The sequence below is a fragment of the Camponotus vicinus genome, unplaced genomic scaffold (genome assembly GCF_025532165.1).
Source record: "Camponotus vicinus isolate PSW18456_S1 unplaced genomic scaffold, iyCamVici1.0 SCAF_1, whole genome shotgun sequence".
In the NCBI taxonomy this organism is placed as follows: domain Eukaryota; kingdom Metazoa; phylum Arthropoda; class Insecta; order Hymenoptera; family Formicidae; genus Camponotus; species Camponotus vicinus.
Window position 1 is genome coordinate 28,562,209 of NW_028141945.1, and position 26,315 is coordinate 28,588,523.

Genomic DNA, 26,315 nt, shown 5'->3' on the forward strand with positions numbered 1-26,315 from the left:
ATGAGACGTTTGTTTGGCGTTTACATGAACGTTTGTGGAAGTTCGTCGAGAGTTTAAAAACGATTAATAAAGAGTTTGTAGAACAAAAATTGCAACACTGCAGCGTTTAAAAGACGTTTGTACGTTATAGCGTAAACGTAAACGTTTGAAAAGTCTGAGTAAACTCTGTACACGAAGATGTATCAACGTTTACTGAACGTACTCTGAAAAATGTTACCTCAGCATTGCAAAACTTTCATGTAACATTATATAAAGAGTTTGTAGAACAAAAATTGCAACACTGCAGCGTTTGATAAGCATTCAAAACCCAACAGCGTTATGTAAGTGCTCTTACAAAGTTTGAAAAGCATATAAACTCTCAGAAAACCCTCACTCAACGGTTGTTAACGCTTTATAAAGTTTCTTATTTTCGCCAGGGTACGAGAGATAGGCAGGGACGACGCGATAAAGGCGATTACATGGGGCACTCGCCGCGATCAGCTGATTGCTATACGCGATGAGTGTAGCAATCAGTGTGTGTGTGTGTGTGTGAGAGAGAGAGAGAGAGAGAATGTGCAATTAACAATTACATATTTTTTTCTTCGAAACAACTATGTTTTTTCTTTAGACCAATTGATTCCTCTCATTATTTTGTGCATAAAAGTATTAAGGTAAGATAATCGAAAAATGAATATTTTACTAGATATTTTATGGTTTATGTAAAATTAAGAAATTATTTCAAGCCTCATAACTCGAAAAGTACTCGATGAAGAAATAGTTTATTATAGTGTTTTGGAAAGCTCTCGAGATAAGCTACAAGAATAAGTAATAAAAAATAGGGGGTTTAAAAAACTATTTAAAAAAATCAACTTGACCTTCATATGACCTTGAGTACTTCATCCAAGGTCAAATTCTTATCATCATTAGGTGCATTATATTTAGTCCTACAACTTTGTTCCTTACATGTTTTTCATTATAGTTGATCGTTTTCGAGATATTTTAGCGTTCCGGGACTTTTTGAAGACCCCTGTATATATATATATATATATATAATTATTTAATGACATACTATTTAATTCTTTCCAATAAAGGAAAATTAAAATTAATTTATGGAAAATTTACGCAAGAGGCATCATATGGTTTTTACTCAATACAAATTTATCAATGAAGTCATGCATGTGAATGACAGTGGAATAAAGTGCTGGAGAGACGCAAACGCAATTCACTATGCAAACAGTTGACACATCAATGAACCACGCGCAGCGCTGCACGCACTATTGCGATTGGCTGACATTCGCGCATGTTACCCGTGCTTGTGACGTCAGGTCACGGCCGGCCAATGCTATCGCAATGATACGCAGTATTCGATGCGCGTACGGCGTGCGCTAATTGGAAGTGTGTGTATGCGTATGTGTATATGTATATATAATTTGGCATCTGAAGAGAATCACGCGGCACGCGGATATGAGAGATAGTATTATATACGATAATCGAAATTTAAAAGTTAAAATCGCATCTCTCTCTCTCTCTCTCTCTCTCTTTCTTAGACCTCCGCTACAATGAGACTCACTCACTCACTCACTCACTCTCTCTCTCTCTCTCTCTCGTCGCATGTGCGGCTCGGTTGAACGAACAGCTGGCAAAGTAGAGAGAAAGAGAAAAGGAGAACGTGGATAAGACAAGAGGCAAATGCGTCTGGTCGCGGTGCGGCACGCGCACGCGGAGAGGACAAGGAGAGGGGAGGGAGCGAGAGAGAACAGTAGATACAGCGCGCGGGGTATATTATCGCTGCATCGCACCTGATAGTCCACCACGCGACCCGACGCGATCCCCGAAAAAGAGAAAAAAAAGAACATTCTCACCACGCTACGTACTACGTATTACGCGCGTGGACCGCGCCGTGTTTCACTCGGAACGCGAGCGCCATTGGCAATGTCGGGGAGTGACAGCCCAACATTCTTTCACGGCCAGCCCTGGTCTAGCTGGATCGAAAGAATCGGACGGGACAAGCCGCTGAGTAAGTGCGCTAAATCTGTCCATCCTCCGTACGCCCGCGGCCGTGATGGCCTCGACGGCGACGGGCGTCGGAGACGCGCGGTACTCTAACCTCACTTCGACGCTTCTTTATCAACGGCATCGGGGGGGGGGAAGAGCGACGGGCACGCTGTTTTCTCGCGCGTCGCGCCCCCGTTGCCGGCGTGAGTCTACGCGTGAATGATTTTTCAGGACTGATAATTTATATGTAAATAATTTGCGAGAGCGAGGGTCACACAATCTTGACCATATTCGTCGAGGAGGAAATAATTATATCGTATAGATTTAATAGACGGGAGATATTGTTGAAAAAAAAAAAACGCGGCATTTCCTCGCAAATTGATGAATCCTGTATAGCCGCAATTGTGCATGTATGCGAGATGTAAATAAAAAAATAAAACTTACTACAAAGTTGTGTTCTTTATTTCACATTTCTGTTCAAATATTAGGTTTGAAATAGTCTCAGAAAGAAATCTCATATAGTTAAATACATATAATTTTACATACACACACACATGTGTAATTAGAAAATTTAACATGTATGATTTCTTTAATAGATTTTATGTGCAGTTAATATAATAAACTAGTGTGTAAATAATATTTTTGGATTAATGTGTTAAATCTCTTTCCGCAATATATAGAGAAATAAAATTTCTAATTTGTTGTGTAATGAAATATATATTTTATATTAAATATATATTTTATATTAAAAAGATCATTGTTTTTTTTGGAATATGTAGATAAATTTTATGTTGACTAATATTTAGTGCTATCATAAAATTATATCTTTTAGGCGATGAAGAAACAGAAGTCCAACCATCAAGCTCAGTCACACGTCTTTCTGCAGAAGGTAATTGTTCGCTTATCCTCAATATTATATCTTAAAATAATATACACAATAATAAAAATAATACATTTGGTTCTCTCAATTTTATACATTGCTATAATATTAATTTAACAAAATGTTTCTCAGATATTGATTTATATGGCTTCTGCCCAGAGAGGGATGATTTTTATGGAGTGGTATGTGAAATATGCAATGCTATAGTGAAACCACAAGCCTTTATTCAACATATGGGTATGTATTTTCCTTTTATTGTTACATTAATTTATAATAGCACAAATGTGTGAATTTATATAATGTGTCTACAAAAAATATAGAATATAGAAATATAGCTGCCTTTTATAACTGTTAATAACTATAAGATGTATTATAGTAAAAAATCTTAATTATTTAGTCAATATTCTAGCTTAAAGATAAATATTAAACAGTTTGATTCCTAATTTTAATAATTTATGATTATAATGTAAAGTATTAATTATTAGTTACTTTTATTATCTTAATTTATATTTTGCATTTTGATTTAAATCTGTATTTTGAATATTAAATCTTAGAAAAAGATTCAATAAAATTATAGTTATATTAATTAATGTTATGTAGTATGTTATATTGGCGCTTTAGAAATAGATGAGATGTACTTTTCTAATTGTAAACTATATTTTATAACATTATATTTTACATTATTATTAATTGTTCTTTTATATATATATATATATATATATATATATATATATATATAATTTTATTGAATTTTTAAAATTTTTAATTTAATATTAAATCAAAATCTAATTAAAATAATTGATAAAATCATGTTCAAAATATATGTATACAATAGTATACATATATATGTATACATAGTTTTATTTATGCTTTGTGTATAGATAATTCATCAAATTGCAAAAATTCTCAGCTTGCAACTCATTAGCGGCTTGTATATATATTTGCAGGTATAAGAATTGTAAACACACATCTTCTATTTTGCCACAGAGTGTCGCCATCCTTCCGGAACAGCGAGTTTTCCGCCTCCCTCGAATCCGGTCGTGAAACCGCCTGCGAAAACCCCTTTTTGTAAGGTGTCCAAGCTGAAGAAAACTATCCAGCTACCAACTCCTTCATCTTCTTCGATTCCCACTGCTGGTGGCGCAAAGCTGAATCATACGATCGTCAAGCGTACTACGGATCAGGCGAATCTGTCTGCGAGTGGCTCGCTACCGATCTCATCGCCTCGGTCGCCCCTCGAGTCGATCCCAGTGCAAACTACCTCTCCTAACGTGCCCGGTCCCTCGAATCTTGTCGGTGTGTCAACCAACAGCGGTAGTAGTCCAGGCAAAAGCCCCGGTACCGGTGGCAGCAACAGTAACAGCGGCGGTGGCAGCGGCAGTGGTGGCGGTAATCAACCTCGCCGCAAGAGACTTAAAACAGACCGCTCACTGCTCAAAGATCGCGAATATGATCCCGATCGACACTGTGGCGTTTGGAACGAGGAGACTGGCAAGCCTTGCACCAGGTCACTCACATGCAAGGCGCATACTGTCTCGTTGCGCCGAACGGTCATTGGTCGCAGCAAGACCTTCGATAAGCTCCTTGCAGAGCATCGAGCTGCGAAAGAACAGCCGAACAGCAGCAGCAGCCGGCAACCGACAAAGATGACAGTCTCTGGCACTGTTACCGTATCTTCGACCGCTACCGTTGCCGTCGCCGCGGCATCTAGCCTGAACAATCCCCTTACTCCCAACACCCCAGTATCCATCGCTGAGCCGGAAGCGCCGAGCTCGCCGCCTGTACTATCGCTGCCAGACACATATCCACTGCCAAAGGTAAGCGAACGGTTGCTTTTTTTCTTCCCCTCGCAATATTTTGTATTTAAGACTCTTGTACACACTTTGCTCCCCATGATCTCGTTTCTGTAGTATCCTCGGTGTGATTCTTCTTTATTCGCCACGCCGTGTTACTATAATCAGTTTCTTCTGCGTGAGCAATCTTTGCTAGGAAGACTGAGATTGTTTGCGTAGCCGATGAAATGAAAGTTTCAATTTGATCAGTGTGGTTGAGGCGAATTTGTGTATAAATACAGTTTCTCTTTTGTGTTGGATATTTTACTCTCAGCATATTTAAAGATGTGAACAATAAAAATGTGTAGCTTTCTTACTTTTCTGTCAAAATTATTATATAGCTTTCGATAAGTTTGAGATATTATGCATGATGTTGGTTCTCTTATTTTGTATTATGCTTTGAAAAAAACTTTCATTTCTGCATACTTTTATAATGTCAGACATTGAAAAACAGATTTTAAAAAAGTAATATAGAAATATCTTTTTTTTTTTACGGTAAAAAGATAGATTAGTTTTACTTAGATGAAGAACCAACTAGCTTAAATTATTTTAAAAATATCCATAAAAAAAATCTCGGATCACCTTCACACATTTTGATATATATATATATATATATATATATATATATATATATATATATATATATATATATATATATATATATAGTGCAATGTGAAATCTTAAATAGCTGCAATAGTTGAATGATATAGAAAACTTTCTGATAAACTTTCTGACTTTCTTTAAAATATCACTTTTCTATTTTTTTACTACTTGATTTAAAATTTTACTTTTTTCTACTTGACTTGAAATTTTGAAGAAAATTATATGATAAACATTATATATAAGTATATTTTATTTTCATTTTTATTTTTTATATCTTATAATTTATTTTTTTATTAAATGGAGATATTATTTTGCCACGATATTAAAAAAATATCATAAATTGCTTAATAACTAAAAAATAAAATTTTTTGTCAACTATATTACAATCGTTTTCTGAGAAATAAAATGAAAAAAAGACGTGTTTATTAAATATATTGGTATCATGTATACATTAAGTCTATATTTTGATCTCAATGATTGTTTAAAATTCAATAATTGTTCATTATTGCAAAGTTGAGGCATAGATGTAGAAGAGATGAAAATTTTCCTTCTAAAAATTCAATTTTAGATTTAAATCTGAAATTGAATTAGATTGAACTATACAGTTTTTGATATAGGTATATATATATATTGATACACATTTCTCTTTCATTCGCGTATTCACTTTTTATTTTTGATAAATTTTTAATGATACATTGTCAAAGTTTTTGCGAAAAACATTCTTTATTTAAATTTAAGTATTTATAATTTTTTTAAATATAAACAATGAATAGCCTGAATTCTATTGAATATTACCGAAGATCATAACTTGACAATGTTAATATGTTATGGGAGTGAATCTCATAAACAAAGACTAATAAATAAAAGAAATAATTTAAAATTATGCATCTTAGTGACAAGAAACGTCTTTCATGCGATTTAAAAGAATTAAAGTATATATATCATTTAGAATTTCACTCTGTAAAATATATCTCGAATAAAAATAATTGCGAGATGTTATCTTTTATTAAGTATTTTTTCAAGAAATCTAGGAATTTTAATGATTATCAAGCAATCAAAATTAAGAGAAGGCATGTCCGAAATTAAATAATATCGTGGTTTCTACTTATTTTCTATAGGAACGAATCCAATCATTATCTAATCATTATTTTTAAAAAATTGCATTATACGATTTTAATATGTTTTCGATTTTATATGTTTCACAAATCATTTTTAATATTTATATAAATTTATCTGACAATATATGCGCGTATATTCTCTTATGATAATAGTACATTTCCGGACTCCAGTAATACTAAATAATAGATATATGATATATTTCTTGTTAAATTAAACTAAAGATTATATTATAAACATACATGTATATATATATATATATATATATATATATATATATATATATATTATAAAGTTTAATTTTTTAAAATAAATAACAGAATAATAAAAAATCAAAATTATTTTAAAAGATAAAATGTAGATTTAGATAATTGTATATTTTTAATTTGTCATATATACACACACACACACACACACCCCTATATATACCTGTTGTCATATATATATTTACCTGTGTGCGTGTGTGTGTGTGTATGTATATGTAGGTAAATTTATTCAGATATGAGAAATATTTTATATTTAAAGAAATGAAAAAGAAATAAAGAAAATCGTTCGATTCTGCTAACAAACACGGATTGATCGACCCAGTCGAGTCAGCGTCAAGACGCGACAATGAGCTACCTCGCGTTAAAGGCAAAGACAGAGGGTGTCGGTTGATACTTGTTTTCTGTTTTTGTTATTGCAGGCTGTTGATTTGCTTTATCGGTGTCTGGCCCCGCATGGCTCCACTAAACCTGTAAGGCATGGTTTCTTTTGGGCATTTAAACGCCACCTTCTCCGGGATCTACGATTCTTACTCTACGAATCGTCAACTCTTCTTTTTTTTTAGACCAAGCTCGAAGAAGATTTCGCCAATGCGGAGGAGTTGCAGAGTTTAGAGTCCACACTGGTCAATTCTACCATCGCAACCGACAACAACAGCAGTAACAGCGGCGGTGGTGGCGATGGAAGTGGTGGCGGCGGCAGCACGTTGCAGCAACAATCGGGTTCGATGATGGGACCGATATCTGTGATGCTGCCGTCGCTGTCCCCGTTGCCGGGCATAAACAACGAAGGATCGCCAGGCGTTGCTACTCTGATACCGAGCACTACAACGCCTACCGCGATGCCGATCATATCGATGCCACTGCCAACCACTTGCGTGCAACCGCCCACGATGATTACGACAGTGCTTGAGGGCGAGACACCGGTGGATATCGATGCCGAAACCATGTCTCTATATTCTCCCATTTATACTGCGACCAAAGATGCCAAGTCGCAGCTAATGATGCAGATACAATCACGACCAAATAGTCATTCGTCGCAATCGCCCGTTTCGATTAGGAACTATCAGCAAATACAAGCTTCTATGCCAAGTTTGAATTTATTTAAGCCAGTGGAACAGCTGGAGCAACAGCATGCAAGTCAAATCAATGGCAAAAGACTGAATCATGCGAATCCGATGTCATCGCGACAGCAGAAAAGGCATGGCAAATTACATCACGAGCAGTTATCGTCGCAGGATTATTCGACATCCGCATCGATCCAGGTCGAAGCGACAACTACACCGTCGCCATATCCGCATTTTGGCGATATCTCCTGGTCGAATTGTCATCCGGAACCATTGGCAGTTAGCCGGTGGCTTCGTCTCTCGTCCAGCCGCAAACAATACAATTTCAATATTCACTGACACAAGACCCCACCCACCCCGGGCTGAGGACTGAACGCCGCGGGCGTTGTTTGTCTACCTCCTTTCCTTAGCTACATCACCCTTTCTTTCTTCATCGTCGCCCACATCGTTGTCGTCGTCATCCTAGTCGTTGTCACCATAGTCAACGTCACGTCCACAGCCTATCGAAAGGGGAGGGGGGGGAAAGGGTTCTTATTTTCGTCATTCATCGCTATAAATGTGAGTATTTTGCGTAATCGATCGCAAAAAATCTGTCCGCGATGCCTTGGATAATGTTTCCGCACGAACTTCGATATGCGATGTAATCTTTCGCTTTCGTGTACGATATCGCATGATACACGAAACTTTTAACATCAGATCACGAGTACATCGAACGCCTAGAATCTCGAGAAAGGATTTCGTATCTAGACCTCCAAACTCTTACGGAACTCCATGAAGAGAAGGAATAGGTATCGATGTATGTATTCCACTCTCGTTTACTCACTAAATTTTTAATGTAAGATGGAGAAAAAAAGATGAAAACACAAAAGAATGAGAATGTGTATCTTGATAACGGCGAATGAATGATTTACACAATATCGCGATATTGGATAAATTTCTGCACATAATTCTCTACACAGTATACCGTGTGTTGTGTTTATTTGTTATACGGCTTATAATGTTGCAGAACATTCCGTCAATCCTCTTTTCTCAGTTATTCGCGTTACGACTATCTCGTAATGATCATGAGAGAGAACTGCAATTAGTTTATTAAGTGATTTCTAGATACTCTTGAAGAATAAAAGAGAGATATAAGAGTTTGCGTTTGTGTATCGAAAATATTTCGGATATAAATCAGATATAAAATCAAGCGACATTGCAATTTAAATGTCAAATATTCTTGCCAAAAACAATTGATGATCATGATGACGATGTATGTACGTTCATTCGTGATTTTTATTCAAGTAGTTGGAGTTGTTTTTATCAAACCGTTATATCATGCGAGAATTACTTTTATTATTCTGATCATCATGTTGAGTTTTTTTTTAAGAGTCGAAATTATTTAGAATTTCTCTTTAGTATATCATGATTTATGAAATATCCTTTATTTTTATATCTTGAAGTCCATTTCCAACGTATTCCTAGTAAATTATTGAATATGTTTCTAAGATTTTTTTTCATTAAATTAGAAATTAATAATTGCATATAGCGTTTTATGGACCGGTAAAATTCTGAGCAATTATTTTCATTGTAAATAAATCATATATTGTGTTTTTTTTATCAAATTGTGCAGGAATTTTGTAAATAGATCGCAAATTAATTATTGTCTCATATTGTACATAGGAAAATGTTTAGCGGCTAAACAGATACAGATTTTGCATAAATGAAAAGAATTTCAATTTATAAGATGAATGTGTAGATTGTATATATAGTATATATACACATTATATGTATATATTTTTTTTATCTCACGATCTTTTATCTCTCTTGCATATGTGAATATTCACGAACATGAGAAGAGCGCCATTATTTGATGTTATATTCTACATACACCTTTGTTTCTTTTTTTACCATTTTTTGCCATAAGGTTAAAATAGAAAAATCGTAATTCCGAGTGAATTTTTTTTTAACTTTTGATTTTATTTTGCATTATTGAGTTTCGTGGTAAGTAACGAGATTAGTTCGCAATGTAAGTATTACGATTAGGAACAAATTGAGTGATATTTTTTTCTCTTAAAAGAATTGCGAATATACAAATTGAAGAGGCCAGTAAATGAAAATTTAAAATCCTCCAATGATATTAAATATATTGATTAAATATATTGATATTGATTTATACGATAATATATCACAAATAATTTTTTTAATCTGAAGCAATAACATTGTTTCTCACAAATAATTATTTTTACAAAAATATTTGTAAAAAAATACTTGTGTCTGTTTGCCCTTTCAATGATAGCAAGTTTGCATTCACTTGTATATACGAATGCTAGTAAAAGTCCGTGCAAATCTGTGTAGTGCGAAAAGTTGCGCGACGCAATCGATTAACGTATTAAATTAAAGCATGATAATAATACAGATAACAAAGTTTAATGATTTATATAAATCAGGTTACTAACAATTTGAATTAAATATTGCTCAAAAAGTTGCTCGATGTATGATTTTCCTCATATATAATTAGATTAATATTTTAATATTTTATTAAAGAGAACAATAATGTTATAGTATTATTCAAATACTATAATTATACTAATTATTCTATGCGCAGCATATCATAGTGAATCAATAAATACGAATTTATAATACAAACGTATACTACAATACGTATAATACAAACGCAATACAAATTATTAAAAATTTTTCAAATTTTCTTTTCACTATTCTATATAAATGTCATAAATTTTTTTGCGATGTATATGCATAAGTTTGATTTAGTGCTTTGTTCGCGTAAACAATTGATTGAATAAATCGTAAGCCACTGTGTAGATTTGTCTGCGGACTTATAAACGTAGATTAGTGAGCAATTCCGCTGTATTTTCATCTAATATGATTATTTATTTTTATACGTACTCGTTATAATTTGCATCCTTGCGTACTGCAGTTTCTTGATGATGAGTGAAAAGCGCGCAAAGTTAATAATGCGGCAGAATACAGGATATGCATACTTCTTATCATAGATTGTGATATTTGATTTTATTAATGATTATAGTAAGGTAAAATTGTACATATGTCTTTATTTTGTGTTCGACGGCAAAAATATAGCACTTTTTTTTTCGTAAGAGATGCTTTTTTGGTGCTGTCTCCGTCGTTGTTTTCTCGCCTTGTCGTTAGAAGAAGAAGAAAAAATACTGTTTGTTGTTTTTTAATTGCGTGCTTGCATTAATAAATAGATTTCTTTAACTTAATGAATGTAAGCGAAAATTAGGAAATGATAAAAATTAGGCCAATATGTGCGATTATTTGTAGAACAAAAAAGAAGAGAAGTATTGTATGTTTGTGCGCGCGTGTTAAGTTATATAAAAGAATGTTAAATTCTTCAATATACCGCACAGTATAAAGCGATGCTTCACATCATCGCCACTGATCCTCTCGGCTACCTGAAACCGTGATAACTTGTACATAAATTATGTAAGCAATTAATTATCCATGTACCTATGGATATCAATTAGCCGCATAGTTGTGTAAGAGAACTTGTAAGAATAATACATATATAACATGTACACATGTATACATATGTATATCTATGTAAGCGCGTTAAAAAAAGAGGGAGGGGAAAAGAGGGAGAAGATCTCTATTGAAACTCGCAGACATTAAAACTTCGACTGTTCTGACGAGCATTTCGCCTACGTAATTTCGTACGTATAAGTATGCGAATATTCCGCATATATATATATATATATATATATATATATATAATATTGTATTTAATATCAAATATGGTTCTCTCGATTTCTTAGCTTCATCTATATAATACGAGAATCACGTCAACGATAAAAATTGCGCAACAATTTAATGCGGTTTTCTTGATTCGAAATTTTATTTTCTCCAATGTGAGGTGACGAATAAGCAGCTTTATTTCGCTAGAAATGCATGATAAACGCTATATCTATGCGCAAACAATCGGTTCCCGTTTCCTTAAAAAACCACTCCATGTATGTACCACATTTAGTGTTCATTGCTCGCAAGACGATTGTATCGATAAATCGATCTTGAGAAACGATGCGACACTGATAACGAGTATCATTATAAGGAATCCCGATTAAAAAGTTTGGCTCAATCAACCAAAGCCATAGAATTCTTTCACATCACTGTTCACAACTATTTCAAGAGCAATAATATAATACGGTCCACGATTAAACAAGTTTGTAGCAATAATCATTTCATTAATTGTAAGACATTAAGAAGGCGCATTTTCCGTTGGCTTTCATGCTCTTGTTATCGATATAAAACACAGAGAATGTTAATCGCCGTGCTATAATTTCTAAAATTAAAACTGATTTTGTGAAAAAGAAGTCAATCGAAAGGATTCATAGAAATTTTTATTTCGCAAGGAACTTTCGAATCTCGAAAAAGAAAGTTATAGAAATTATTAAATTTTTGCCATTTATTTTGTATACCGTTCTTGAAATATATTCGCATATGCATTTTTTAATTAGAATTAAAATAATAAAACTTTTTCTATTTTATATATAGGGTGTTTTATATAAAGTATTATAAGATGTTTTCTCCGCGAAACTTGTATAATATGTAAAACAATGTTTCAGATAAAATTTATAGGATTTCAAGAGAAAAAAGTTGATAATCTTGAATTTTAACTAAGATCATGTAAAAATTGCTACCTAGTGTTTTTAAATGTAACTATCCTAATTTTTATACAAATCAATACCTCACAATATTCGGCACAAAAAGTTATAAGAGTAGAGGATAAAAATTGAATATTTTAAAAAATTTCATAATTTATGTAAGATTATATAAGTTTATTTCATAATTTATGTAAGATTATGTTAAAGTATAGAATGTCTCTTAAACTATATATATTTAATTTTTAGTCATCATATTTTTATAACTTTTACTTTTTATTAATTTGTATAAAAGAATTTAAGATTGTTTCATTTAAAAACACTAGGTTGTTCTTGAAAAGTTATTTTAGTTAAAATTTAAAATTACCAACTTTTTCTTCTTCAAAACCCTATAAATTTTGTCTAAAACATTTTTGTATATAACATCAAGTTTCAGAGAAAAAAAAACATCTTATAATACTCTGTATAACAATTTATGTGAAACACTCCATATATTGCTGACATAATAGAAGAAAATAAAGATGAAAATTTTAAAATAATTTTAAGAATCCGAAAAATTTCTATGAATTTTTTAAAATTTGCTTAGTTTTACAATTACAAAGAAATATATTCGGGCGCAAACTATACCATTTTATTACATAAAAAAAGTTTTATTTTGTTCTAAGAAAGAAGAGCGAGAAGATAGAAAAGAGAAAAAAGTAACAATTGTACTTTTCTCACAGACGTCTATATATCGTCTGTGATTTTTCTTCGATTCAATTTCCTCTTGCCTCATTAGTGCGCATGCACGTTATAAAATGACTAGTATTTTAAATAATTCTATCAGCGTAAAACTGTGTGGTGCAGTGGAATGATATGTACGGTAGATTGATAAACTGATTAAGACTGAATATATCAATGAGACGGGAAGAGGAACTCGTCCAATGAATTAGATTATCAATGACTTTTAGTGATTTTTTTTATATAGATTCTTCAAATAGCGCGTATAATGTTCAAACTTAATTTCCGAAGAGCGTATCGGTGGTACATATTGCTTTATATCATGTTGAAAAAGTGTGCATGCGTTACCATTATAGAATGGATGGTTAAACTATTTATCTCTTTGACATTGTAATTTCATGTGGGAGAGCTGAAAAAGAGAACAATCCCTGGCTTCAGATTTATTACAAAGCGCAAGATATTTTGTGGCATTTAATTTAAATATATGTTTTATATTTATTTGTGTAAATTGATATTTTTATTTGTCCGTTTACTTTACACCCGTTTATTTTTTATCTATATTCATGTACAAATAAATAAGTAAATATTTATGTAAGAATATATTAGGAAGGTACATATGAATAAGGAGAGAGGAGGAAGGAGTGAGAAGAAAGGAGAGAAATACAAGAAATTTGTTTTTAAAAATACACTTTTTTGCATTGCATATCACTGATTGTAAATATGACATATTTCGATTATATCATATCCATGTATTATTATCCATATGTTAATTATTTGAACATTAATGCATATAATTAACAAATATTTAGTTATATGAGATTTTATAATTTTGCTATCTATTATTGATGTGTAAATTTTAATCATTTATATTAAAAGTTGATAGTATCCATATAATGTCAAAACGTTTATTTTTTTTAATTATTTGGATTTTATTTTTTTGTATATATACTAGTTAGAACAAGATGTTATACAGATATGTATTCTTTAACATGTGTGCCAGTAGGAATTTTATTCTTCATTATTAAATGATCACATCTCATCTCTTAGTTAATGTTTTAATGTTTCTTAACAGAAGTTTAATATGAAATTTAATTTATTTTTAATTTTTTATTAGGCATATAATCTCAATTAAATTCTCAATCATGTAATTTGAATTAAGTAAAAATTAATTTAAAATTTTAAGAGAGAATAAAACGTTGTTGAAATATTATTTTTGGAACACACTGTCTAGGTCATTGCCGTCGACTAAATATGTATACTTTTATTATTTCATTTACTCGTAGTAAAATTAATGTAATAAAATTACGTAACATAGGAAGACTGCACATGACATAATGAAACATAAAGTTAAGAAATACCAAAAAATTCACCTTAAAAATCAGATGTCAATAAAAACTATTTTATACAATATTATGTTCTATTATGTATAAATTTATAAACATCATTAATATTTATGTAACATAATTTATACTGACATAATTAATACTGACGGATTATATGAGATAGAAAGATTAATATGAAAGTGGATATCACAATATTTACAATTTTGCTACTGTCACACGGACATGGAAAAGGAGAAGTTATTCCAAAATACATATACACATCTACCAATTAGGCTCCGCAAGCGTCTTTTCCTTTTAGGATAGAAGAACATAAGATTAGAAATACACTAAAATAGTGTCGTCTTTTGAAATCGGATATACGCGTTTCTCGATGTTTCTCAACATTCTCTCTCTCTCTCTCTCTCTCTCTCTCTCTCTCTCTCTCTTTCTCTTTCTCTTTCCCTCTTCTTCTATAAAAAGAAAATAAATTCCATCAAGCCTCATATAAATCTCTTGTGACATTTTCTCAACGATTTGCATATATGATATTGTACATATGATAATGCGATGAACTGTAAAATGCATCTACTATGATATATTTAAAAAATCGGTATTACAATTATAGGATTAAATAAATTGTAAGAAAGAAAGAGAAAGAGGGAGAAAGAATCATCTAATGAGAAGAATTGTTCTACTTTTAAAAATGCGCAGAATTCTCGCGTACACATTTTACTTAATAATATATTAAATATATAAATTTAAAAAAAATAATGGATATTTACAAGAGAGTAAAGTTCTTACTAAATATATTATTTTGCTCTCTCTATAAGCTCTTAACCATATTTCAAATAAACATACCCTTACCCATCCATTTGATATAATTTTAAATCCACTGACAAACATTGTAAATAGTAACACAATATTTATAAAATTTGTTTGTCAGCTAAACAACCATTTGTGCTAGTTACGATTTGTGCATGGAAAGTGTTTTTTAATTATATACGACTCTTGCATGCGTGTGACGATGGCTTTCTGCATGCACATTTCGGCAATGTTTTTGAAGTGCTGATTATGTAGAATATTTGCGAGACTTGTAGCGAGAGAGAGAGAGAGAGAGAGAGAGAGAGAAAGTGTGTTCAGTGTGTACGCGTGAACTTTTACTTTTTTTTATGCGTGCGCCTCGCGTTCTTGCTCGTCTTCGTCGTAGCTATTCGGTAAAAGAGTTTTCGATTTTTATAGATATAAATGTACGTTTCAATTACACTTAATGACAAAGGTAGAGGTCATTGTAAAAAAAAAAGATATACGAATGATATAATAGCGTGCGACTCGATTCGCTCTCGTGATCACGTTTTTCTCAGGTATTTATCATGTACATTGTCATGTGACTCTTTTCCGTAATCATTACTATCGAGATTAGATTAGTCACTATTATGAAAGAGCTTGTACAATAAACTTGTTTTTGTGTCTATTACTACGATCATTACATCATTAATGACCGATATTCTTTTCATAAACAGCCAAAAAGTCCACGCTCATATACATATGTACTTCTATATTTATTGCACATTACTTTTGTATATATTCTAAACAAACTTTTTACTTTATTACAATTTTATAATTATATTATTCTCTAATTTTTTCCAATATTTCTTATATATAAGTCAGATAATAGAAAATTACGCAAGATAGTCAAATTCCATAAGTATGATTTGAAATATTTTTATCTTACAAAAACTATTTTTTTATATAAATGACTAAAAAAAGTGCAATTTCGAAGTGCAGTCTAGTTTCATATACTAGATAGTAAATATATATTTTCGGGGGAAGGGAAAGGGTGCTATTCATTATAAAAATTAAAAATAAATTTCATTCATATAGAGAAAATATACGAACATGAGAAGAAAAAGGAAACGTTGTATACATATATATAATATGTAATATATATAAACGTATACACACACACACACACACGATATATATATATATATATATATATATATATATATATATATATACAGGGTGAGCCATTTTAATTAACGCACGCAATTATTTCGGAAACAAAGCATTTTAGAGAAAAATGTTTCAGACAAAAGTTTTATGGTTTTGAGGGGGCCATAAGATGGTATCATTGGTTTGACCTTGAAGAGTTATTTGAAGGTCACATGAAGGTCACCTTCAATTTCTTAAATAGAACCTACTATTTGTGTAAAGAAAACACATAGTTGTTCTTAAGAAAAAATATGGAATTGTTAATTGCAAATTATATATTTTTTCTTCAAAACAACTATGTGTTTTCTTTACACCAGTTGATTCCTCTCATTATTTTGTACGTAAAAGTATTAAGGTAAGATAATCGAAAAATGAATATTTTACAAGATATTTTACGGTTTATGTAAAATTAAGAAATTATTTCAAGCCTCATAACTCAAAAAGTACTTAACGAAAAGGTACTTAATTATAGTGTTTTGGAAAGCTATCGAGATAAGCTACAAGAATATGTAATGACACATAGTAGGTTCCATTTAAGAAATTGAAGGTGACCTTCATGTGACCTTCAAATAACTCTTCAAGGTCAAACCAATGATACCATCTTATGGCCTCCTCGAAACCATAAAACTTTTGTCTGAAACATTTTTCTCTAAAATGCTTTGTTTCCGAAATAATTGCGTGCGTTAATTAAAATGGCTCACCCTGTACATATATAAAATTACACACACACACATACATACATATATATACACATGTGTGTATATATATATATATATATATATATATATATATATATAAAACGTGTGTGTGTGTGTGTGTGTGTGTGTGTGTGTGTGTGTGTGTGTGTGTATACGTTTATATATATTACATATTATATATATGTATACAACGTTTCCTTTTTCTTCTCATGTTCGTATATTTTCTCTATATGAATGAAATTTATTTTTAATTTTTATATATATACATATATACATATATATACATATATACACAAAAACACACACACACATATACACATATATACATATACATATATATATATATATATATATATATATATATATATATATATATATATACAGGGTGTCGCAGACCACCCGTATCAGCCGAATATCTCAAAAACTGAGCGCGGTAGACAAAAATATTTCAGACAAAAGTTGTAAGGTTTCAAGTAACGCAATACATGGCGATATCAGTATGACCTTGAAGAGTATTGTCAAGGTCAGGTAAAGGTTACGTTGAATTCTGTAAATGGAAACCCCTATTTTTTATTACTTATTCTTGTAGCTTATCTCGAGAGCTTTCCAAAACATAATTAAGTTAGTTTTTATTAAGTACTTTCCGAGTTATGAGGCTTGAAATCATTTCTTAATTTTACATAAACTGTAAAATATCTTGTAAAATATTCATTTTTCGATTATCTTACCTTAATACTTTTATGTACAAAATAATGAGAGGAATCAATTGGTGTAAAGAAAACACATAGTTGTTTCGAAGAAAAAATATGTAATTTGCAATTAACAATTATATATTTTTTCTTAAGAATAACTATGTGTTTTCTTTACACCAATTGATTCCTCTCATTATTTTGTACGTAAAAGTATTAAGGTAAGATAATCGAAAAATGAATATTTTACAAAATGTTTTACAGTTTATGTAAAATTAAGAAATGATTTCAAGCCTCATAACTCGGAAAGTACTTAATGAAAACTAACTTAATTATAGTGTTTTGGAAAGCTCTCGAGATGAGCTACAAGAATATGCAATAAAAAGTTTGGGTTTCCATTTACAGAATTCAAGGTGACCTTGACAACATTCTTCAAGGTCATACTGATATCGCCATATAATGCGTTACTTAAAACCTTACAACTTTCGTCTGAAATATTTTTGTCTGCCGCGCTCAGTTTTTGAGATATTCGGCTGATACGAGTGGTCTGCGACACCCTGTATACATATATATAAGATACCCTGTATATATATAAGATATGTATATATATATATATATATATATATAAACAAACCTAAACCTAAACATTATATACACATATATATATAATATTCTAATAATAACAATTCCTATTATGTAAAAAGATTCGTATTTATTCCAAGCGGTTTTGTTCACTATTAACGAAAATCTTTATGTAACGTTATAATATTTAAGAGAGACGAGAAGAAAAGATACTCGAAAGGAGGAAATTTCTGACTGATGTGATATTTGACTTCGAAGTAATCTTATATTGCCAAGATAATCGATCATAATATGTAAGAAAAAGGGATGATTTTTAGAAGTTCCATCGCAGCTGGAATTAATCTTATATAAATGTTACTATAAAGATATCCTTAAACCTCTTTTCGTCGAGAATATGTGTTTGAATATTAATGATGTGCGTTTCAGTGTAAAGTTTTACGATTGTATTCTCGATATACTTATTCAGTATTATGACGAGTTAGCACACAAACAATTTTCACATGAGATTCACTGTTTGATTACGAAAAGAGACATAAGTTATAACAAAACATAGATATATTCTCTATATCGTGTATAACAGATTTAATTTTTGATTACTTTATATCGCAACAAATAAAAAAGAAATTATGATTGTGGAAGTGAAGGAAAATGTGGAATATATTGTGACAAAGAAAAAAACCTCTTTTATGATCGTCAGGAATAGTATTGTTACACAATTGATCGTTAGATGTGCGCATAAAAAATTCTAAAATAAAACAATCCGACTCATAAATCTTACATAGATTCTTAATTATTAACTCCTCGACAGTATTTTATGTCTTATTATATCGTTTTAAAAATATAATTCTAGTGATGTGTTAAAAAAGAATTAATAAAAGAATGATCAAATAATTAAAACTATTATTTTCAAAAATATTATAAATTTTAAATTGACCTATTATACATTCATTTATTATAAATTTAAAACTAATTTTGTTTTTTAATAGCTACTCGTACTAATATATTTGTAAGATATGGAGTTTGTTTATAAGATATAGATGACTGTGTAACCAATAATTTTAAAGTGATATATATATATATATATATATATATATATACCCACACAGAAGAAAATATCTAATGGATATCTACTGGATATCCACATATCCATTTAATGTCCATATCCACTATGGATAACCAATAAATATCTAAAAAATGTCTAAAATGTTTATATCTCCTGAATAACCAATGATGATATCCATTGAATATCCATATAAAATCCCTATATCCATATCTATTGAAAATCTATCAAAGATATCCACTGGACATCCATATAAAATCCACGTATCCATATCTACTGAAAATCTACCAAAGATATCCAATGGATATTCATATACTTCCACGAGCTTCACGCCTCGCCGTTAGGTGGCGAAGAGGAAAACGCCTAACCTGAAAGTGAGATCCAACTAAGACAGTATATAAGGCCGCAGCACAGGTTCCACGAGTCACGGCTTATCGGTCAAAGAGCGCAGACTATTATAGCCGCATGTCCTCTAGCTTTTGCGAGGAGCTCCAGAGCTCCATATAATTAACCGTAGACGGTTAATTTTTTTTTAAATTCCGTTATATATGGTATCTATATACAGAACATTAAATCAATATCCATTCAAAAATAAATATCAATATATACGTAATAAATATATCTATATATAATAAATATCCAGTGAATATTGTATAGATATTTACAGGATATTGGTTTACATATCCTGTAGATATTTATGGAACATTGAATAAATATCCACGCAGAAATTTGATGAATATCCAGTATACATACAATGGATATCTACAGAAATATCCACTAAATATTGTATGAATATATAGTGGATATTTATGTAGATATCCTATGGATATTTATGAGATCTCGAATGGCGGACATCTGGATATCTAAAGCACGTCTAAATGTTTCCTATATATTCGTGGATATCCCTAATGCCCATTGAGAATATCTAATAGATATCTAATAGATATTATTTTCTATGTGGGTATATATATATATATATATATGTATATGTATATGTATATATATGAATAAAAATAATGTCCCGGGAAAGAAAAGTCCATATAAAATTGGCCATATATGGATTTTGTCAATATCTAATTATGTTTTGCCAAATATAGTCATATATGATATCATATATGAATAAATATTATCAGATCTGAAAATTAAGTACCACTAAGAGTATATCGAAAAAATTGTATTCTTAACCTAAGAATATGCCACTTATCTTTAGAATATATACCACTAAAATAGGCGCCAAAAGGATCCTCTTAAGTTAAGAGGAAAATCTTCTAAAGAGATATTCTTAATATACAGAGAAAAATATTTCTTTGGATTTAATAAATTTTGTTGAAGTCAAATAAATTTAATTATTGGTCTAAAAGTTTTTTTCCGCCTAATTTCAAATAATCTGTTTAATAATTCTGAATCCCAACAAGGAATCCAGATTATTAAATAAATTATTTTAAATTCAGTTTGAAATTAAACTGATAAACAGTGATGTCAGAAAGAGGATGCGGCTCACGTGCACACAGAGAACCTGTGTGTGAGGAGCGTCCTCTCTTTCGCACCAATGCTAAGGGAAAAAAATATACTTTAGATCTTACGTTAATACAAGTTCTTTATATACATTTCATGATAAATATTGAATACGAGAAAAATTAAGAGTGGTGTCGCCGCGTAGCGGCAAATGAAGAAACATGTCGCGCACACGAAAATCGAGTTACGGCGTAGAAGTCGCAAATTAAGAATATATTCTTATTCATTAAGAATATATTCTTATTTATTAAGAATATTTATCAAGAGGACTTATAATTAATTAAATATATAATGCAAGATATAATTTTTAGGAAAAATTATATTTGTCTATATAAAAAAAGGTAAAATCATATATAATCTTAAATGATTATATATAATATCATATATGATTTATATCAAAGCATACATGAAACTAACCTTTGTTTTGGTTTTATACATGCTTAGATATGATATCAATATCTGACTATGTCTGATTGTACAAAATGACGTGAGGTATCTAATATTCATTTTTTATGATCAGAAATGGTCAGAGATGGACATCATATCTAAGCATATACAAAAACGTATGCTCTGATAAAATCATATGTGATATTATACATAATCATATAAGACTGTATATAATTTTTTTTATATAAATAGACATGGACTTTTTTTTCCCGGGGTACAAAAAGTTTGAAAAATAAAAAGAAACTTAGAATCTGCACATGGCGCTCTTTGTAAAACTTGTAAGAAACGATACATTTACCGTGAAAGGACATGACAGTTGTACACAGATCTTCAAAGACGGAGAACTGGTCCACCCACCGGGAATTCCAAATTTTTTTATTCAGTGATTGTCAGTGACTATCAACTAAAATACATATTGGATTCGAAAACGCGGCATCTATTAAAAGAGGTTATATGTGATTTAATAGCTATTACACAGGGTGTTTCAGAATTCGCGGATACGGATTCCACAGCGTGATTGCTCGTTTTAAAAATTTGTTGGCCCTGAAAAGGGCTGATTAAATGCTTCAGAGCATATGCTTAAAATGCAGACCTTCCATTTGTATACACATATTAGCTCTGCGGATAAAATTTTCTTGTGCTCGTTGGAGCATTTCCGATGTGACAGTTGCAATTGTACAATGAAGTTGTTCTTCCAAATCTTCTAATGTTTCTATAGGATTTCGATAAATAAAGGTAAAATAGCATACACGCTCAAATGCCACACATGCCGTGCGCGCGCCGCCCCTGATTCAAGCGTAATCTAAGACGCTCATTCATTACCTTAAAGTTGCTCTCACTTAAAAAATAATGCTCAGACGCAATTTTGCAAGAGGAAAAAGTTGTTTGTTTTGATACGAGCAATCACGCTGTGGAGTCCGTATCCGTGAATTCTGAAACATCCTGTATAATAACACAGGCCTGCGAAATTTGAGTTTTTGTCAGTTACGAAAAACAGAGTAGGTGAATCTAATAGATTTTATGACGCTGAAAACGAATTTGGCCGCAGAATTTCCTCAGCAGGTTTTTGAGTAATTTGTAGTTGAATAGTCCAGAAATCGCTATTTTGGCCAATTTCATGAATTTATTGTGAGGAAATCAAATTTTTTGAAATATTTCTGTCAATGGCATCGCATAGTACTCACTTTTACTTTTAAAAATGGCGCATCCAATATGGCGGATAGAATCACAATAAAAAGGCATAAAATTTAGAAAAATTTATCAAAATGTGTAAGAATTGTATTAGATATTTCTTTACAATACTTTTTTGGGCAACCGAACCTGACATATGTCAGTCTTTTCAAATTTCAAGATGATAAATCTACCATATTGATGTCTACGTAAATTTTCTTTAACATAAATTTTCTTATAACTTCATACTTATATATCTCAGCGAAAAAAATCGTGCAGCGGTAATTGAAAGTGGATTTGAAAGGTGAAAGTGAATACTATACGATACTATTGGCAGAAATATTTCAAAAAATTTGGTTTCTCCATAATAAATTCATGAAATTGGCCAAAATAGCGATTTTTGGGCCATTCAACTACAAATTACTCAAAAACCTGACGTGTTGGGGAAATTCTGCGGCCAGATTCGTTTTTAGCGTCACAAAATCTTTCAGATTCACCTACTTTGCTCTTCGTAACTGAACCTCGCAGCAGTGATGCCAGATTCTGGCCTTTCGGTAGCATGGGATAGAATAGATGGGGTAATAGAAGGAGACAAAACATGATTCTTTCTCGCTCTTTTCTCGCAGAGAAAAGCGAGAGAGAATCATGTTTTGTCTCCTTCTATTACCCCCTTCATGCTACCAAAAGGCCGGAATCTGGCATCACTGCCTCGCAGACCTGTGTAATTATTATTATACGTTATTCTCGAAAAGATAGCTATTTAGTGTAACAATGAATTGAAATATTAACTATAGAGTTTATTTTCAAACATTATTTAAATTTATAAATTTATTTGAATTTATAAATTTATTCAATACATTATTTATGTATTATTGCATTATTTAAAAGACTCCATATTTTATATGAAAAAAGTGACTTCGATTCAATTGGCTAAAATCCTTCATTCAAAAATAAATTTTGTTTCTTACCATTATAAATAAGTAAAATATTATTCATAAATAAAACACTTAATTTTTTAATTTAATAAAAAGTTGTTAAATAAGTATTTATTTTTATAAATACATTAAAAATTTCTTTTAAATCTATGAATAAAATGAAAGGAAAAAAATATTCTTTATAAATAATTATATATATAATTTTTGATTAAACAGATGGTTTTTAACAAAGTTCTGTTTCTTAGTTTCATAGTTCTATATACAGGGTGAGCCATTTTAATTAACGCACGCAATTATTTCGGAAACAAAGCATTTTAGAGAAAAATGTTTCAGACAAAAGTTTTATGGTTTCGAGGGGGCCATAAGATGGTATCATTGGTTTGACCTTGAAGAGTTATTTGAAGGTCACATGAAGGTCACCTTCAATTTCTTAAATGGAACCTACTATTTGTCATTGCATATTCTTGTAGCTTATCTCGAAAGCTTTCCAAAACACTATAATTAAGTACTTTTTTGTTAAGTACTTTTTGAGTTATGAGGCTTGAAATAATTTCTTAATTTTACATAAACCGTAAAATATTCATTTTTCGATTATCTTACCTTAATACTTTTATGTACAAAATAATGAGAGGAATCAATTGGTGTAAAAAAAACACATAGTTGTTTTTAAGAAAAAATATGGAATAGTTAATTGCAAATTACATATTTTTTCTTCAAAACAACTATGTGTTTTTTTTACACCAGTTGATTCCTCTCATTATTTTGTACGTAAAAGTATTAAGGTAAGATAATCGAAAAATGAATATTTTACAAGATATTTTACGGTTTATGTAAAATTAAGAAATTATTTCAAGCCTCATAACTCAAAAAGTACTTAACGAAAAGGTACTTAATTATAGTGTTTTGGAAAGCTATCGAGATAAGCTACAAGAATATGTAATGACACATAGTAGGTTCCATTTAAGAAATTGAAGGTGACCTTCATGTGACCTTCAAATAACTCTTCAAGGTCAAACCAATGATACCATCTTATGGCCCCCTCGAAACCAAACAACTTTTGTCTGAAACATTTTTCTCTAAAATGCTTTGTTTCCGAAATAATTGCGTGCGTTAATTAAAATGGCTCACCCTGTATATACAGGGTGATTCAAAACAACCTGATGTCTTTGAAGTATGATATTCTTGAACAAATTCTAAGACTATTTTTCCTCTTGAAAAATTTTGTCCAAAGCTTAATTTTTGAGTTATAATAGAAAATAGTTGGCTACTCACGAGTCCGATACAACGGGCAGGCAAGGACAGCGCAACGCGTCACGAGACAAATGCTAATAATAATAACAAACATAACATAAACATAACATAACATAACATAACATAACATTCTGAAACGCAAAATAATAAATAAAGAATAAAATAATTGAGAGAGAGAGAGAGAGAGAGAGAGAAAGAAATGGGGACTTCTAATCGCTATTTATCGTGTAATTTTATGTCTTAATTTGTACGGAAGTAAATATTTGCAAGTAATAATAAAGATTATTAAAATAGTAATATTTTTATTGTGTAAAGTCAAGTGAAATTTAGAAGCTGTTATTTATAAGATAAACGATCCCCAGAAAGAAATAAAATTCGTCAGTTTTCTTAAAGATAAGAATATTTAATCAAATTGCGATTACTATGTCGTTTTTCATTCGTCCATTTCCAGTTTATTTGTTACTTTATATAATTTCGCGTTTGAATATTTTATTCTTAAGCGTTACGTTATAACCCTCCTAGACGGTAATAATATTGTTAAATATTGTGTAGAAAAACTGCAATAATAATTTAATACACTTCAAAGGATCAAATATTGTGCAATAAAATTGACTGTCTGGGGAAATGGGAGAGCATTTGTCTCGTGACGCGTTGCTCCGTTGTATCAGACTCGTGAATAGCCAACTACTTTCTATTATAACTCAAAAATTAAGCTTTGGACAAAATTTTTCAAGAGGAAAAATAGTCTTAAAATTCGTTCAAGAATATCATATTTCAAAGACATCAGGTTGTTCTGAATCACCCTGTATATATACGCGGTACATCACGCTTCACGTGTAACGGATTACGCCCGTATCATTACCAACGTGTGCAACACATTTTATCGAAGTATTTTCAACTACGGATTAATTTTTGTGAAGGTACTGTCATCATCAATTTTTTACATTTACGATACATTCAGCGTACAGTAACGGCATTTTGAACAATTTTCACATTAAATTGAGAGTGGAATAAGCCTATTGGGGAAACCACTATAAAAAGCGCACCATGCTATCTACCGCAAGGTGGTGTGGAAATGATAGCGCATCATTTTCTCGGCACTAAAAGAACGGGTCATTTTTCGGTGCGGTATTGCGATATATCGCACGCCACCATCATGTCTCGGATAGAGTTCCTCTAGTAAGAGTTAGGACACCGCCGCCATTTATAGGGAACTGCGGCGCGCTTTTTAAACTTATTATTTTAACAATTTAGTATTTAAACACTTTATAATTTAAAATTACTGAGATATGCAAATACTGCAAATAGATCTATTAAATTATTTATTTATTAATTTATTTATTTATTACATTATTCATATATAAGTAATTTATATATTAAATAAAATAAGTAATTCATTTACTAAATAAAATTAGCACTTTAATATTAAATATAAATGTAACAGTAAAAATTAAGTAAAAATATTGCAATGCATATTAGTAAATAACATAAAAATATTCAATTTTATATTATATATTTTATTTAATATTATTATGCATTGCAATACTTTTACTTGCATAAGTATAATTTTTCTCTGTTAA

At 30.9% G+C, this 26,315-nt stretch overlaps 1 protein-coding gene across 2 annotated transcripts; it reads left to right on the plus strand.

Moving 5' to 3' along the window:
• The first annotated feature begins 1,355 nt into the window (after window positions 1-1,355).
• On the plus strand, window positions 1,356-12,471 carry LOC145971898 (uncharacterized). Of its 2 annotated transcripts, XM_083100019.1 has the most exons (6): window positions 1,356-1,996; window positions 2,807-2,863; window positions 2,987-3,091; window positions 3,842-4,671; window positions 7,091-7,141; window positions 7,235-12,471. In XM_083100019.1, exons 1-6 carry the CDS (start codon window positions 1,912-1,914, stop codon window positions 8,072-8,074), a joined length of 1,968 nt encoding a protein of 655 aa, XP_082956145.1. In that variant the 5' UTR covers window positions 1,356-1,911; the 3' UTR covers window positions 8,075-12,471. The 2 variants fall into 2 exon arrangements, with proteins under 2 accessions (XP_082956145.1, XP_082956213.1); XM_083100087.1 differs by lacking the exon at window positions 7,091-7,141.
• Window positions 12,472-26,315: the final 13,844 nt, after the last annotated feature.